Source organism: Eubalaena glacialis, chromosome 8 (genome assembly GCF_028564815.1).
Source record: "Eubalaena glacialis isolate mEubGla1 chromosome 8, mEubGla1.1.hap2.+ XY, whole genome shotgun sequence".
NCBI classification, from domain to species: Eukaryota; Metazoa; Chordata; class Mammalia; order Artiodactyla; family Balaenidae; genus Eubalaena; species Eubalaena glacialis.
In genome coordinates, this window is record NC_083723.1 from 100,658,281 (window position 1) to 100,675,974 (window position 17,694).

The 17,694-nt window shown below is 41.1% G+C and overlaps 2 protein-coding genes across 11 annotated transcripts in view; both read right to left on the reverse strand.

Moving 5' to 3' along the window:
* Window positions 1–9,215, reverse strand: part of CADPS2 (calcium dependent secretion activator 2) — a 548,265-nt gene extending 539,050 nt beyond the window's left edge. For 9 of the 10 annotated variants that reach the window (XM_061198688.1, XM_061198685.1, XM_061198689.1 and 6 more), the window contains exon 1: window positions 8,737–9,214. In XM_061198688.1, the coding sequence (XP_061054671.1) occupies window positions 8,737–9,081 (345 nt within the window). In that variant the 5' untranslated portion in view covers window positions 9,082–9,214. Of the gene's footprint in view, window positions 1–8,736 lie in introns of all 10 variants that reach the window. The other variant, XM_061198686.1, reaches the window with a different exon arrangement.
* A 7,372-nt stretch (window positions 9,216–16,587) lies between these two features.
* On the reverse strand, window positions 16,588–17,434 carry LOC133096636 (testis-specific Y-encoded protein 1-like). The gene is given in 2 exon segments (XM_061198254.1): window positions 16,588–17,190; window positions 17,192–17,434. Coding segments are annotated over 2 exon segments (846 nt in total).
* Between the last annotated feature and the right edge of the window lie 260 nt (window positions 17,435–17,694).

Below are 17,694 nucleotides of genomic sequence, written 5' to 3' on the forward strand. Positions count from 1 at the left end.
GGAGGAAGGTGATCTCCATGTCTTATTCCTCCACCATCTTGAAGGTCTTCCCATGAATTTTTTTTTTTTTTAAAGGGAGGCTAAAATCTGAAGACTTAAAACTAACATTAAAGATTAAGAAAATAAGTGAGAAATACGCCCAACTCTATGTTAATATACATGAAAATCTAGAAATGGCCAATTTTCTGAAATTATGCAATCATCACAATTGAATCTGGAAGAAGAAGAAAAATCTAAAAGGCTAAGGAAAGGAAAAAATCAAAAATAGGTTCTGGATGTAGCTCATTTCATAAGTCAATTGTTTCAAAAGTTCAAATATAATAGGGGTTACCCTAGCAATGCAAATATGGTTTAATAAGAACCTAGAAATCTGTCACATCAGTAAAGTAAAACTAGTCAAGCACCTCAATTGATGCGGAAAAGAAATCTGATAACATTCAGAGTCCATTCCTGACATTTTATCCTCTTAATGTAATAAAAACAGAATTATCCTAAAATACTAACCAACACTATATTCACTGGTGGAATTCCAAAAGCATTCCCAGGAAAGCCTGGACCAAGCCTAAGGTATTGGCAACAAGTACACATACTCTTCTGGACATTGTATTAGGACAGTTGCCCTGTGAAACAGAAGAGGTACAGCTACTGGACCGGACAAAAGTTATAACTATCAGCAGATGATTCAACCACCTACTTAGAAAATCTAGAAGAATAAAGTACTAATTACTCAGTCAGTAGTGTACTGTAATATAACCAGCTGTAACAAAAATTAGAGTTTTACATTTATCCATAATAAAACAGGGAAGGATGTCACAGTAAAAACAAAAATTATAAAATGCTTAAAAATAACCTTAATTATAAATGCAAAGGTTCTATATAATGAAAATGCAAAACATCACAAAGACATAAGAAGCTTAACTAAAGAGATATGCTATGTTCCTAGAAGACTGAATGTAATAAAATATTGTTTCCTAAACAAGATTAAATTAAAAATGATAGCACCTAATTTGGAGCACATCCATGCAGTAGGCACTATACTAAGCACTTCATATGCATCACTTCATTTCATCAGAACAGGAATTCTATGAGGTCATTACATCCGCATTTTACAAATGAAAAACCCAGGGCCCAGAGACATGAAATGCCTTGCTCACACAGTGAATGAATAGCAAATAATGAAGCCCAGGCCCTCTGAAGCCAAAGAGTGATTTCCATCAGATATTAAAATATGATAAGATCATAATTATGGTATTAGCAGTAGGAAAAAGTAGTAGATGAATGAATCAGAATAGGTAGCCTAGAAACAGATATAAAGAGAAATACATACAAATAATCTATACATCATTGAACATTATCCCATGAGAAATTTTCTGCTTGTTTTATTCTCTAGTCTCAGAACATTTTGTGGTTAAACTCACATACTAGGGGCTCAATAAATATTTGATCAATGAATTAATGAAGGAAAGAATATAAATGATTTGGTCTAACACCTTACTAATGAAAGTAGAGCTTAATCAAAAGTTAGGCTTCGGGGGGCTTCCCTGGTGGCGCAGTGGTTGAGAATCTGCCTGCCAATGCAGGGGACACGGGTTCGAGCCCTGGTCTGGGAAGATCCCACGTGCCGCGGAGCAACTGGGCCCGTGAGCCACAACTACTGAGCCTGCGCGTCTGGAGCCTGTGCTCCGCAACAAGAGAGGCCACGATAGTGAGAGGCCCGCGCACCGCGATGAAGAAGAGTGGCCCCCCACTTGCCACAACTAGAGAAAGCCCTCGCACAGAAACAAAGACCCAACACAGCCAAAAATAAATAAATAAATAAATAAGTTAAAAAAAAAAAAAAAAAAAAGTTAGGCTTCAAGAATTGCTTAGCTATTTGGGGGGAAAAAGTCAACTCCTTGATTCAAATTTTAATTCAAAATGGGAAACTGATTATCCAAGAATATAAATAAGAAATAAGTTTTTAAGATCAACTGAATTATATTTAAAAAACCAAACGAAAGGCAGAAAGGCAGACTATAGAAACACCCTCCACAAAGGAATGCTACCTTCAACATACCGAGGAAGGGGACACATTAATAAGTGACACCTAAATCTCAATAGAGAAGTAGGAATAGGATATTAGATCATATACATTCATCCTCCCAAGCAATCAGAAATGAGCAAATTAAATACCACCTCAGCTATCAGACTGAGAAGGATAGCCTTTTAATTATTCATACCCTTTGCCCCAGTAACATTTTCATCACAAAAATTCATTACTAACTCGAAGGTTATAAAATGAAAATATTCAAACCATAAAGTTTACAAAGCGATGTGATAAAATTTCAAGAAGCAAAGCAAAGCATCAATGATGCTCTACAAAGTAGAAGGCTCCCAAATACAAACCAAGGACTTAACCCATTATGCAATCTGAGGAAAACAGAGGCTTTCCTTACTGCTTAACCTAACATTAGTGTTTTGGAAATAGCATAAAAATAAAGACACTCTTAGATAAGTCCTTAGTTTGTAATTACTTCACTTAAAACAATTACTTGAGAATGACTTCTAAGGTTTACTTTTTCAAAAGCCCATATGCATTCCTACTGCACACACTGAAAAAACATTCCACCCACTAATGATCTTGTAAGACCAGACCACTGTGAAATTCACTCTTCAGTTAGGCATTACTCAGGGCCAACTCCAACTTTGAGATTTCACTAGATTCTCCTTTCCAGTTCATTTTGTAATGGTAAACACTCAGGCTTACCCTCCTATGTTTCCCGTTGTGAACATTGTGATCTATCCGTGGTTGTGTAATGAATAAATTACACAATTGATAATGTAGTTCAATAGCCTCCAGCATATCACCAAATTAAAGACCTTTTACAAGTCTAAATACGCACTGTCCTCCCACTGTATTGGTTCAATAGAGTCTAAAATATTTAGATGTTTTTTGTTCCTTGCCTAGAGCACCCCTATTACCTTTTCCTCAATATGTAATACGGGTTTGATTACTCAGTAATCTCACTCATTATTGCAAATATTATACTTTCACCTTGCCTAGGTGAAACTAAGCCATAAACTGTAAGTCATTTTCCTGTAGTTTCCCTTTAAAACAGGGATTATCAAGTCTGATGTACACTGGTATCACCTGGGAAGCTTTAAGACTCTAACCCCAGAGATTGGTTTAATTAGTCTGGGGTACAACCTGGATAATGGGATTTTTTTTTGAATTTTATTTGATTTTTTATACAGCAGGTTCTTATTAACCATTTTATACATATTAGTGTATATACATCAATCCCAATCTCCCAATTCATCCCACCACCACCACCCACCGCCCCGCTTTCCCCCCTTGGTGTCCATACGTTTGTTCTCTACAACTGTGTATTTCTGCCCTGCAAACCGGTTCATCTGTACCATTTTTCTAGGTTCCACGTATATGCGTTAATACATGATATTTGTTTTTCTCTTTCTGACTTACTTCACTTACTTCACTCTGATTTTTAAAAGCTCTCCAGGTGATTCTAATGTGCAGCTAAGGATAAGAATCTCAGGGGGGATTTTTTTCCTTTTTTTTTTTTTAAAAAAAAAAGGAAATCATATCAAAATCCTTAGGTAACTTAAACACTGGTCCTAAGGAGACATGTTACAGATTTGGGACCATTCCATGATTAGATTCTTGAGTACTCTTTAAAGCTTTGGAACAATGTCATTTGTTCCAATGATATTCTATTTACAATCATCCGAGTTTTTTTCCTGGCCTAAAAACTGAAACGGCAATAACACATGACTATGCAACCCACCCTCTTTCCCAAAGAAAGGTCTAATTTGAAATGCATAAAAAGTAGCACAATAACTCAAAAGAGGCCTGCCTCACTAGAAAACAATAACTGGTAGAATTTTCCATTCAGAATTCCCATACTTAACAGCCTGACAATTGGGTTTCTTAATTTTGTTTTGAAGGTCTTTAATGACTTTACAAACTATGCCATTTATCTTGTGAGGGTAGAAATGAAGGGAACTGCTTCCATTTAAAAGAGGGAACACACAGAATTACAATATTTTATTTCACTTTATAAGCAGTCAATGTACACCAAAATTACAGCTGATTTCATTTTTGAAAGAAGCGAACTGCAATATCGCTTAATCCATTTGAGTTCTCATTAGCACAACTCATTCCACCAAATTAAGTGCCGCGGTCTCAAGACACCCTGCGGAGGGATAGATGAATCAGTTGAAACAAGCAGCATTTTTTTCTCTGAGATAAAGTCCAGTCTGAGGTTTCACTCTAATGTGTGGTTTCCAACTCACTCCCCAAAGGACAATGTACTCCCTATTAAAAGCAGCAAACAACATAACCCATCCCTTCTGCACCATAAAGTACCAAAGCGTAAGGAGCAAAGCATGAATTATCCTAACTCCCTGAGAGGGTGGGCTTTTTAGACTATCACCACATCTCCTGGAAACCTGCAAGCAAGAGAGCAAGGCATGCTGTGGGGCTTCTACACTGCTTGTCTCTCGGATTTGGTTGTGGCATTGGGAAAAGTCTTCCCTTCGAAGTCATTAGTTCTATACCAACAGGTATTACCATTTTTATGGCTTTCTTTACAGAGGGTGGGGTGAGTCCTGGTGGTCTCAAAACATGTTTAGGAACATTAATTTCCACGGAAGAGAGGTTGACTCTTTGCCTTTATATTCTTTCCTCCACCCTATACCTCACTAATTCTTCGAGACAGGGACTAAATCTGACACTTCCTATCCAACAAGCATTTACTAGGTTCTTATACATCATGCACTACGCTGAGAATACATCAGGCCACAGTCTTATCTTAGGCCCCAAAGATGGCACAACATAGCACTAAGGAACAATGACCCCTAGCATAAGGTAAGTGATTCCTGGTCTTCGTAAATCTAGCTCATTTTTTCATAAAATTGTCTTTTTCTGAGCCCAGGGATCACCTAAGCAGTGAGAAGATTTTTTTTTTTTAAGCTACAGAAAGTACTGCCATTTCCAAAGAGAGATAAAAGTGGCCACTTTATTGCAGTATAAACACTCAGACACGCCAAGTGTAGAACCCACTGTGTATTATTTCACCCAATACTATTTCCCCACAGTGCTCTCTTCCTGATCGGTTTTACCAAAGGAGATTACTTCCCCACCATCTGCAATTTCACATTATTTGTATACATTTCTCAAACTTAATTAGTGTGGAAAATTATGCAAAGTGGTGGGAGTGATTATATAAGCAGGTTTAAGGCAGTTTAGTGAGATTACAGTGACACATAAAAATGCAAAGAACAAGGGTAGATGAATCACATGTTAAGTTATTAGATACCATTTTAGTCTTTTTGATTCCCTCTTCATTATTTCTAGTTTAAGATAGTTGGCTTCAACATCTGACTTACTAAATTTAATAAAACAAATAATGAACAAAGCAACTACTGACTAGAAACCTAGAGACTGGCCAACCAAAACTGTTAGCACTTCAAGTCATGCACACCTGAAACAGTTATAAACTGAGACCTGCAATCTGTAAACCCACATCTATGGAACATACTTAACCTCTTCTATGGTAGTCATTACGTTTCCCAGATTCTCCCTACCTTCTAACCACCATGGACTTTATTTTTCCTTTAGCGTCTCAATGTTTTCCAAAGGTTCAACAGACAAATTGCCTTTATTAAGCAACAACTGATTAGCTTTATCTGCATCATTGTTGTTTCCTAGTTTCAACGCTGATCCCACCTTTAACCAATGACCTAGAATCATCCAAGGTTCATCATTATCACTGTTAACTGATGGTGCAAAGGTAATCAACGTAAATAAGCATCAGAGGCTTAAGCATTATTCACAACTGAAGTCATTTTTGCCATTGGCTGTTTGTTACTCCACATTGGTAGCATGTGTGAACCATTTAGGTGGTGTGACCACATGGTACAAGGCTTTGTCAGTGTCTGGTCTACACTCCTCCCAGAGTTTTCTGTAAAGCCTTAAGTTATCAGACTGGCACAAGCTAACCACCATTATTCTTCTAAGCTGAAATTTTCCAGCCAAAAGCAAAGACAGACATGTTTTAGTCAACTGAGTTTAATGCTATTAAGCTTTTTCAATTCATGGATACAACCTCCTACTAGCTTTGTGGGCCATCTTAGCCAAGTGGGAAAACAAAAAACAGTGCAGCTCAGTTGGTTCACAGAAACCCACCAACCCTAATAGTGAGAGAGCTTTGACTGCCAGGATAAGGCTTTTATCTTCCTGTGATTAATTTTCTTCATTTATAAGGTGAGGACCCTTTCAAATCTCAATTTCTGAGTTTCTAAATTCTTAAAGTTAGAAGTGAGTAAGCAGCAATATGCATTTCAATTACAATTTAAGCTATTAAATCCTTTTACTAGATGTCTGACTACTTGAAGATACAGAAAATATACAATGGATTAGTGATTTTGCAATTATCCTGTTACTTCTTTTATATAACCCAACTGTATAATTCAAGACAAAGTTTTTGTCATTAATTATTGGCTTGTGCATTAAATTCGGAGGAATATAGTTAAATTCCCATTTCATTTTGTCCTGGGAGGAAACCCGACTGCCAAGAATTGCTCCAGCTCCCTTTAACAAGCAACTTGTTAAAAAAAAAAAAAAAAAAAAGAAAGTGGGGGGCCTTTTGAATAAGTTTGAATAAGGGAAACACTTAAGTTGTTTGGGGGCCTCCCCCTTAAAATATAAGAATAATTCACAAAACTTCATCTCACAGCATTTAATGCTCTCAATATTCAGAAAATAGAAATTTCCAAGCAGTCTAAGTATTTTTGCACAGAACATACGCACTGTTTTGCTTCGTTTTTTGCAGTTTGGAATTATTTTGGGTGATGTCTGAAGGAGGTTATAACAGTGGTCTCCTCAGTGGTATTGTAAATGCACCTGTGTGCCTATTCAAATAATTTCTGGAGAAACATTCTATTTAAACAAGAGTCAGAGAAATCTGCACTATTTGAACAAGCGAGTTTGTTTCATTAACAAAATGCAACAAGTATGCACAGTAAGAATCAGCTACCAGTCAGCGACTCTTTGCAAAAGCACCTTCAGTGATCATATTCCAGACAGGAATAGCCTCTTAGTTTCACCAAACGTTATTTTTATACTTTAACACACCGAAAATAAACTTAAATGCAATATGAATATTAAAACTGGAGACTGGATGATATTCATAAACTTATATGACTACATACAACATACACAAAAAATTACTTAGTTTAAGAGTGACTACTGAAGATGAAAGTCTTGACCTACAGAGTTAAGAGGCACTGGGTGACTGCAATGCAACCCAATGCAAGCAAAGGATGACACAGCGTGGTACTCACCTAGGAACAGAATGGAAGGCTCACAAAAACTCTACAGGGCACTCGAAACTGACCTCACAAATGGTGGCTTCAATCATACCAATTGGTTAGGGAATAGAAAATGTTACTCAGAAATCCTCTCCTCCAAAATGAAGGGCCTGCCTGGATCCCAAGGTCTTTTCCAGCTCTAGCATTCTGGGACTGAGTTACCTAGCAGGTTAGGCATTTGAAGGCTCTGTGTAATTAGCCACCAGCTGTAGAGAATCATCCCGTAAGTACGCCCAGGGAGCAATTCAAAACAGCTGCTTGGTTTAGGCCTGTTTTAAGAGGTTGGGTAATTGGGGGTGGGAGGATGATGGGAAGACTGCATTTACTCTGAAATACCAGCTTCTCACAAGTCAATTCAGAAGTGCTCCAAATTTCTAAGAAATGCCTCACATTCTGAAGTTAATGGTTCAGAAAACTAACAAACATCTGTGCAACTAGGTATGCTTTGGACAAATTACAATACAATCTCTCTGGGTCTCCACATCCTGTCCCAAACTAAGGGAGCTAGTGCAGATTTCTGGTGAATCGTCTAGGTTCAACATTCTATTAAGAAGATTTCTTAGTTTCTATTGAAAACGTTCACCCAATTCGGGAAATTTTGAGTCATCACTTTTGTCTGCTACAGACTATTAGACCCTGGGGTCTTGTTTTAAAACTAAAGTTGGCAGACATTTCACCTGAAACTCTTTAGCTCTTTGGGGATGGGGACAAAAGCGCTTTCGTGATGAAGTGGTTATGAACCAATCCTTTATTTTTCATCAATAGCGTGTTTCCTTAGGCCTGCCGAGACCGGTAACCCACAGCAACTCACCAAAGCTGCACCCCTTTCCTCCTTAGGATCTGATGTCCTAGTTACACAGCAGTACAGGAAAACTTGTCCAGTTAGCTTTGTTTCGTGGAACATTTCTACACCTTCTCCCCAGAAAAGACTTCTCTCTAGCTAGCAGAAGTGTTCAGATTCCACACTCATTCAGACCCACGGTAAAGCCTAGCTCCAGGGGGGCCAAGCGGACGGAATGCACCACTACCCTTCGAAATTAAAGTTGATGCGAGCTGCGTTCTAACCCGGCCGGGGCCGAGCCTGCCGGGTGTAACCGCCGCACCGCCGGGCTGTTGGGTCGGTCTCGGTCCCGACCAAGCTGATAGCTTCTGCCAACCGCGGGGGAGAAGATGCGTCCTTTGCAACCTGATACCCAGCGGGCTAAAGCACCGTCCTCCCTCCAAAGATTCCCTTGCCCTCCAAGACTAACAAAAATACAGTGTCCTGCAGGAGGACAGCGGGCAGGCGCCCCAGAGCTCTCCCGGGAGAAAAGCCCAGGGCGGAAGAAGTGGGGCTGGAGACACCCGATCCTGCTGGCAACTCACCTTCTGCTGCCTCCGGGCCATGTCGGTGGGCTGCTTGGCGTTGAAGGGGTACGCGATGCATCTCACCACGAAGACGTAGAGCTGCAGGCGGATCCTCCGCTCCTGCTCCTCGTCCAGCGGCCGTTCGGGCTCGTCTCGCCCCTCGCTGAGCACCGAGGGGCTCGGGCTCACGGGTCTGGCTGCGCCGCCGCCGCCGCCGCCCGCGCGCCCCGCCGCGTCCCGCCGCCCTTCCCGAGCCGGGGCCGGCGGCGCTCGCTGCGAGCCGCCGGCCGCCACTAGCACATCGCGGCTCTCCTCTTCCAGCCCCTCGTCCGACTCCTCTTCGCTGGAAGACGGGTCCAGCATAGTGCTCGGGGCACCCCACCGCTCGGCCCGCGGCCCCCAGGCGCCTCACCCCCTGCCGCTGCGCCCGCGGGTCTGCGGGAGCCGCGCGGCTGGCAGCAGCGGCCGCAGAACGAAAGGGAAACTGGCCGAGGCTTTCCGGACACGTCGAGTTAGACCCAGGAGTGTTTCCTACCACCAGGGCGAAAGGGGCGGGCGGGAGCCGGGAGGAGGACTGGGAGCGGGGCGGGGGGAGGAAGCCGCCGGGATTAAATAGGCGGAGTTAGCGTCGGGGGTGAGCCCGAGCGCCCGGTGAACTGCTCCGCTGGCCCGGGCCCCGCCACCCCCGTAGTCCTCCAACGTCCGCCGGCCGAGGCGGAGCCGCCCGAGCGCCCGGGCGCAGGTGGGGAACCTGTGGCGCCTACAACAAGCAGCACGTGGAATGGAAGGTTGAGGAGCGGGCGCGGGGTCGCGGAGTGCGCGTGCGCGCGCCGCAGCCGCCGCGACCCTGGCCGAGTGCCCGGGTGTCAGGCGCGTAGTTTGCAAAGGTGCGGAGCGCTGAGCGCAGTGGCTCTGTGTGTGCCCACCCGGGATGCTTGGACTGCCGTGACACCACCACCACCACAACCTATCCCCTTTTCTCCCGCAAGCTTCCTGAGGCACAGACGAACGGGGGGCAGGAGAGCTGGTCCCCTCCACCTCCCCGGGTGAGCGGAACAGCCAGAAGGTGCGTCTCCGACCCGAATTTGATACCCAGGGTTGAACCCCAGCACGGAAAAGTGGGGCCAGAGCCGTTTACCGCCAAATAAGGTGGAGAAGAGACTTTAAAAAGTCTCTCGCTCTGCCCTGCTGCTGTTTGACGCTATGCTGCAGTCCAAATTGTAAAAGTCAGAGGAACATTCTTGAAAAGAAAAGCAAAAACAAAACAAAATACACGAGGCTTTCTTTTTAAACTGTCTTTATTCCTGTAGATGCATGAGTAAGACCGGTTTTCTATCTGCGAAATGGCACTCTGTTTCAGCTCACACATAGCTTGATTATTTTCTGGGTTGGGATGCGGTTGACTCAAGACAGGTTGTGCAGTGTAGACATTTATTCAGCAAATTTTTGAGCACACGCACGGTGTCCAGCACTGTTAGCGTTTGGACGAGCCCGCAGCGCCCTGGGACACACACTTGGTCACTATTGGTTCCGGCCTCAAGTGGGCGTCTCGTAGCTGCATCCGAAGCCTGTCTTATCTGCGCAGATTTCTCAGTCCCAAAGCCAGAACCACCTAGGAGTTTCTTTCTGTGTTTTTTCCGGTATTCTTAATCCGGACAGAGGAGGAAATAGGGAAAATAGTGCATTCAACATAAGGTGCAGTGTGCAGTGGCCAAACTGGCAGGGAGGCGATGGAAGCTCAGTGCAAATATCACCCGGCAGGTAAAACTACAGGCTCTGAGCTCGTCTACCCCGTGGCCAAATAGCAGCTGTAGCTTTTTCAAGCCACTTCCGCAGTTAGGTACACATGAGGGAGGGTTTCCTTCTGCATTTACTCATAGTCTCCCTAGATGTAGAAAGACAAAGAAGCATTTACTCCTGGGGAAACTTGCCTATTTATCAATCCTTAACGGTGCCCACAGTGATAAAAGGTGTTCACTGAGGGCGTGACTGCTGGCTGATCTCCAACTGCCAAGGAACACAAATCTCAAAAACTGATGTATTTAAAGGCAATATTTTTCAATTTTTTGGCAAGGTAAACCATAAATAACAAGCTTATTCATTTAAGTTATAGTATCTAATGCTATATACATAGCACGCTACATTTTGCAAAGTTTTGTAAATGTGCTTGTCGAATAATGTCACCAAAGTAACCTTTTGAGACAGGTAGTGATGATGATGATAATGATGATGATTACCATTTACATGCTTTGTACCCGGTACTGCACTAAGCCCTTTACATACATTATCCCATTTATTTTTAGTTCCATTGTACAGATAAGGAACCTGAGACTTAGGGAATCCTCTTTCCTACAGAAGGAACAACTAATAGAACAAGGACGCAACACACTGAATCCTCTCTAGTTCCAAATAGTAGCTTTTACTATTACAATTTGTTTGATTATAAATCAGTATATTAAATGTATGATGTTTATTAAACTGATACCTAAAATAAGAATTTAATTCCTAGGCACATAAAAGTATAATTTATATACAGCAGCTTTATTGCCCTTCCTTTTCTTGCCAAGGAAAGGTATCTTTTCAGCTTCCTTTATTAATTAGTTAAAATTGCTTGATGTGATAGCTTATTATTCTCTTCCTATTAAAAAATGGCTATCAAAGATTCTCCAAGCCTTGGGAATCCCACTGGAAAACATCTAATAATTTGTAGAATGACATATACAGTGTTTTCTCTATAAAGATGAAAATGGTTAAGGGGCATAAATTAAAGAAATATCCAAAACAACAAAGAGAATGTTTAAGGATTTCATTAGTTAAACATACATTGGTTAAGAAACTAACATTGCTAAAACTATGCAGGGTATATTTAGAAGAACAAGATATAGTCTCTGACCTTTAGAAGATTACAGGTTAAAGAATGACAGATGAGAAAAACACTTATTAAGAAAAAACAGAAAATAAATATTGGTATTGCAATCTGATGATCGGTCTAATAACCTGGGAGATAATGGTTATACAGAGAAAAAGTAGCTTATTCAAGATAGAGTAAGAGAAGGCTTCCAGGATGCTTGACATATGTTTTGAAGAATGATTCATAGCTGTTTGGCTGAGGGCACTATAGGCCAGAGGAACCACATTTGCAAAGGTATGAAATTGTTTGCCACATTTGGAGAACTGCAAGTAAACTTGGCATGCCTGAAATAAAGGCTACATATGAAGATGGGGAAGATGAGACTAGAGAACAGAGTCAAATTCAGCCTTGAGCAGGACAGTGGGCAGGTGTCCATGGCCTTGTATGCCATGCTTTGGAATTCAAACTATGTCCTGAAGAAAATGGGGATACACATAAAGGTTTAAGTAAGGTACAACATAAGGTGACCTACAACTCTGAAGAGTCAATCTGGAGCAATGTAAGGGCAGTGAAACCAGATGCAAGATACCAATGAGATTACTAAGGAAATTTGGGAGAGAAACAATGAGGGCTTGAATTTAAGATGGGGACAAGGGGTGGGAGTGGGGGAAGAAAGCTTAAGAGGTGGACAAAGGAATTAATAGAACATGTACGAGGAGCTGAAGAAGAGGGTCAAGGGTAGACTATGATTCCCAGGATAGGGTAACTTGACTGAGAACAGATGAAATATGAACTTCTAGAGGACATGTAGCTATAGAGAAGCATCAAGTTTTGAGGAGCTTATCAGAGTGCTCCTAGACCGATTTGGAAATGCAAACCTGTTAACTCACATCTGGGTAAAGGAATCATCAGCATATTGGTGGTAGTTGAAGCTATAGACAGATATGGATAATGAGGTCCATAAAACATGTTTCAGACTGAGAAGAGGGCCAATGATGTGTCTCTGAGGAACCCTCCCTTCCTCTCCTCCAAAAAGAGGTGGTTTGAAGAAAAGGAATCTGAAAGGAAAACCCGATCATTAAACATTAACTGTGCCCTAATAATTATTAATTAACATTTTCAACTTTGTGCTTATACTAATGTTCTTGCCAAATTTCTACCTTAAATGTTACCTTTTCAGGTAATTATAACTTCAGTTGATGCTCTGGGATAATTGAGTAAATGATGCCCAACATAAGACTATGATTGGTTTGTACCATTTCAAAAATACATAAAATACACTTGAATTTATTCAGTGATTCATTTTTATTTTCGTCAAGGTGAGCATAAAAACAAATTGAAGTTATACTGCTTTTTAATGAAACACCTCTAATGCTAGGGAAAGATGGATGCATAATAGTAAAATCGAATATAAAATGTGTTTTGGCAATAATATTTAAGGAAACAGGTGTGTGACCTGAATAGCTATAGGTGGTCTGTTTTCTGGTTGAGAATTGATTTGCGCATTTGACCAGAAAGGAAGGTATTAACTCTTTCAAGTCACAGATGAAATCATTCTTTCATTGAACAGACATTTTTTGGGGCACCCACTCTAGGCTATGCACTATTCTGAGTAGATAGAAACAGTAGAATTTAGTCGCTGAGGGGACGTATATGAAACAAACATGAGCAAAATAAGAAGTTATGGTAATATATGCTCTTGTGGTCATAGAGAAAAACATTCACAAAATATCCCTTAAGTGTTTTGGGAGTCTATTATTTTTTGTAGTTATAGCTAAAATTATATAACAACAGAGAGAGGAATCTTTTTCAGGTCAAATGGAAGGACCAGTTTTGCAAATATGTATGAGAAAAATGATAACTCACAAGCCCAGCTAATAAAAGGGTATGCATTTGCAAAAGTAAGATAAAAACCAATTTTTTGAAACTTTAAGATGAGTATTTATATCTTATGAGGCAATAATCCTCCTGGCAACCTTATTTAAATCCCTCTCCTTACTTTGCTCAGCTTTTTCTTTTTCGCCTCTCAAGTTAGAATTTGAATCCTAGAAAGAATCATTCTGTGACCCCACCTTTTACAGATAAAGGGTAAAAATATATGCAGATGATCAGCACAAATTGACCAGAAAAATGAGTAATCCACACTGATACCCACACAAGATACAGTCAAAGGTTTATTGTGAAGATTAAATAAAATACTGCATTCAAGTACTAAAAGATTGTCTGGTACAGAGTAAATTCTCAGTAAATGCCAAGTATTTTATTGTTATTGTAATTGTTTTATTATGGTGGCTCACTTTTAACTGTAGAACTATAGAAATAAATTGTAGATAAACTAGTAAATGGTTCAATGCATTTATTTATTGATTTTTACGTAGCTTATAATTTGTATTTCTAAATTATTTTCCTTGAAACAGCCAGCCTAAAAGAACTCCCAAATATGTTAAGGTGTTTCATTAAAATCTTAAAGATTTCATAATTTTTATAAGATGGTTTGAGCCCACAATAAGAAGCTACTTTCCTTCTGTTCCTATTCAATCTGTCAGCATTCATCAATGATTGATTACAGTTCCATTTTTTAATTTCCATTTTGTAAGAAATTTGGAGAAGGTAACGGAAATGAGTTTGTTGTAAAGTACAGGGGGTAAAGAAAGGTAAAAGCATACTGTGACCTCTGAGCTTAAAATTTCATGAGAAAAGTGCCTTGCCTTGATTCAAGATGTACAATATACGAGATGATAATTATGGTCTCCTAGAGAAGAAGGTACTTAACCTACAAGAACTTGTTTGTGTTTTAAATGGTAATAGAGACACAAACTGCACTTTTTGTTTGTGTTTTAAATGGTAATAGAGACACAAACTGTGCTTTTTGTGGGAATGGATTAAAATCTACTAATTATGCTCATAAATGGATAAAGCAGTAAATGGAGTTTTTTCCCTCTAGCTTTCACAGTTGTTTTGCACTTTTATTGACTTTGTTGTTTAACACATGTTCTGCCAGTCAATAACATTTATTGAGTGCCTAGTCTATATTAAGCACTATACTAGGACACTGTAAAGAGAGCATTGCGTTGATTGACCAGGAATTCAACCAATGTCTCAAGAGATGAGAATTCTACTCCTATTAAAAAAAAAAAAAAAAAAAACCTAGACCATTTCAACAATAATGCTCAAGAAAATTAAACTGAAATAGAAAAGTAAACTGAAATTAAATTGAAATAGTTTTCATCAGAGAAAATTATAAGGGATAGTCAAATGATATTAAGTGGGGAAAATGAAGATATGTCTTTATTAATTATTTACTATTACCCTGGTCTGTAGCAGTGATTAACACACTTGTTCTCAGGGCCTATTTACCCTCTTAAAATTTATTAAGGACCCCAAAGTTCTCTTGGTTATGTGGGTTATATTTATTAGCATTTCTAATATTAGAAAGATAACACTAAGGAAATTTAGAAATGACTATTAATTCATTTAATAATAATAATAACCTATTATATAACATGTTATATATGTTTATGAAAAAAACCCTGTATTTCCAAAAGAAAAAGTTGAGTGGGAAGAGTTGTACTATTTTACACTATACAAATCTCTTTAATGTCTGGCTTAGTAGAATTCATGCGCTTCTACATTCTCATATCTGCTTCTACTTCAGTCTGTTGCAATACATTGTTTTGTTTGATAACAGGTGAAGAAAATCCAACCTTATATAGACATGTGGTTGAAAAAGGAAGGAGTATTTTAATAGCCTTTCACATAATTATGGATATTCTTCTTTGATATTAAACCAAAACTCAATGAGTGGTAGTTTCTTTAAGGTTAGTTGCAATGTGGAATCTATAACCACATCAGTAAATTTTTCTTACTCTGTGATTTTAAAAAATCCATTAGTCTATCTTGAACTTTGAATGGATCTTTTACTGATTCATGATTTCGTAATGTCATTCATTGGTCATTTGGAAAACACTGGTTCATTGGGTAATGTAGATTGTCCAAAAGTTGACACATTTTATTTTATTATATAGTATCCAACAAATTACATTTGTCAATAATTTCATCAAAAAATCATTAAGTACTGGAAAACTATCGTTTACTTTGGCAGATAACGTTTTACAAAATTCTAATTTTCACCTGAAAGCTTGAATTTATCACTGGCACAACAAAACTGTCAGTTGTTTTCCTTAAAGTGACAAGCTCACTTCACTCACGTTTGAGAAAATGTCTGCCAAATATCTAAGTATGAGTAACTATAATTTGTTTGTCGAGTTGCTCTCTCAAGTAAAAATGGTGTTCTATGAAAAAGCAGATAGTTCAGCTTGCAACTCAGACAGTTCTCCAGACAATCATTGTACTTCGTTATGCAGCAGAAGTGTTTTATGTATACTTCCCATTTCACTTCACATTATTTTTTAAATGTGTACCCAAGGGTTGAGATTTTTAAAAATAAATATTTTTTACTGCTTAATCAGAAATATTCATAAGTGAATCTGGCTTATTTTTTTCTGTGAGTATGTGCCTGTGAACACAATGATTACTAGTGATTTTGGTGCCATTGCCTTGATTCATGCTAAAGCTCCAGCACGAATCCACCATTGTTACTGCACCATCTATGCAATACCAAAACAGTGAAGAAGACAAAGAAGATCTTAGTATTCCTATAAAAATAGTTTCAACCTCACAGACCTCCCTGATAGGGTTTCAGGGAACCCCCCCCAACCAGGGGTTTGAGGACCATATTTTGAGAATCCCTAGTTTTCAAGGTTAGGTCTCTAATTTTACCATTGCATCACTAATTCTTTTTTTTTTTTTTTTCACTTGTTAACTTGTTTCTGTCTCTCTGGGTGTCATTCCTGGCACGTGGGGCTCTGCTCTCTGGAACCTTCACTGGCCATCCTTTCCTCGTTTCCCCCCTGGGCACCAGAACCGTGTAGGTAGATACATCCCCCCGTCCCCCGCATCTGTAGATGCCTCCTGCCTCTTGTGCTATTTGGCCAAACTCTGAAGCTCCCCCAGCGCCTTCATCTCTGGGTCTGTCCCGGTGGGCCTTCCTCCCTGGGGTAGTAGTGCAGGGGATTGGGCCATAGGCCCTCGCTGATGATCTCAGCAATCCTGTTAGACCCTGGGCAGTTGTGGTCAGACAACCAGTTGAGGAAGTTAAGGCTGGTGGTGTCCTGCCTGCGGCTGGGGGCACCTTGTTCATAATCCCAGAACCACTGAACTGGAGTGGAACGAGACGCCCTATATCCAGCGATGCTAAGGTGATACTCCTTAATGATCATGTCGTTCCAGAAGTAGGAGTTGTTCCGAAAGAAAAACATCAACTTGCAGCGGTGCCTGGGATGGCCCATTTCCTGCACCTCCAAACTGATCATGTAGCTAAGCATGTCTTCATCTTGGTCACTGATCATGGCCGACATCTGGGGTTGGTTCATGATGGCTCTGGCCCAGAAGCCAGGGATGCCTCAGATGATAGCCCTTCTTCCATCCAAGTGCGGCTTCCGCCTCTGACCGATCATGCGCTTGAGCCAAGTGTAGGCCCTGCTGGCTTCGGCATTCAGAGCGGTCAGCTCTAACTGCAGGGCCGCCAGCGCCTCCAGCAGGGGCCGAGCGGTCGTGGGTCCCGGGTCCCCGCCCTGTCTCTTCCTGCCCCTGCTGCTGGGGCTTCTCCTCCGGCTCCTCCGCCTGCACCTCCTCCTGCTCCTCCTCCGCCCCCGCCTCCACCACTTGCATGATGTCTTCCACCAGCAGCCCCAACTCCTCCCCGAGCCCCGCCACCTCTCCCTCCTCCAGGGCCACGCCTTGCCGCATGACCCTCACCCTGAAGATGTTGGCCTCCTCGCCCGACCCACCAGCTAGTGCCCGCATGGCACCCACCTCCCCCACCGCACCTGGGGACCCGCAGGCCCCTGCTTCCTGAGGACCCCCTCCCACACGCAGGATGACCCGGGGTCCCTGGGCGGCGCCACGTGGCCCTGGCCCTGAGCTGGGGCAGCTGCGAAGGAGCGGGAGGTGGGAGCACAGCACATGGTCCGCAGAGCAGCCCAGCGACCAGAGCCCCCCTGCGCCTCCTCGGACTTCGGGGTGGGGGCGGGGTGCCGATTGGGACGGGGCTAATTCATCGTTTT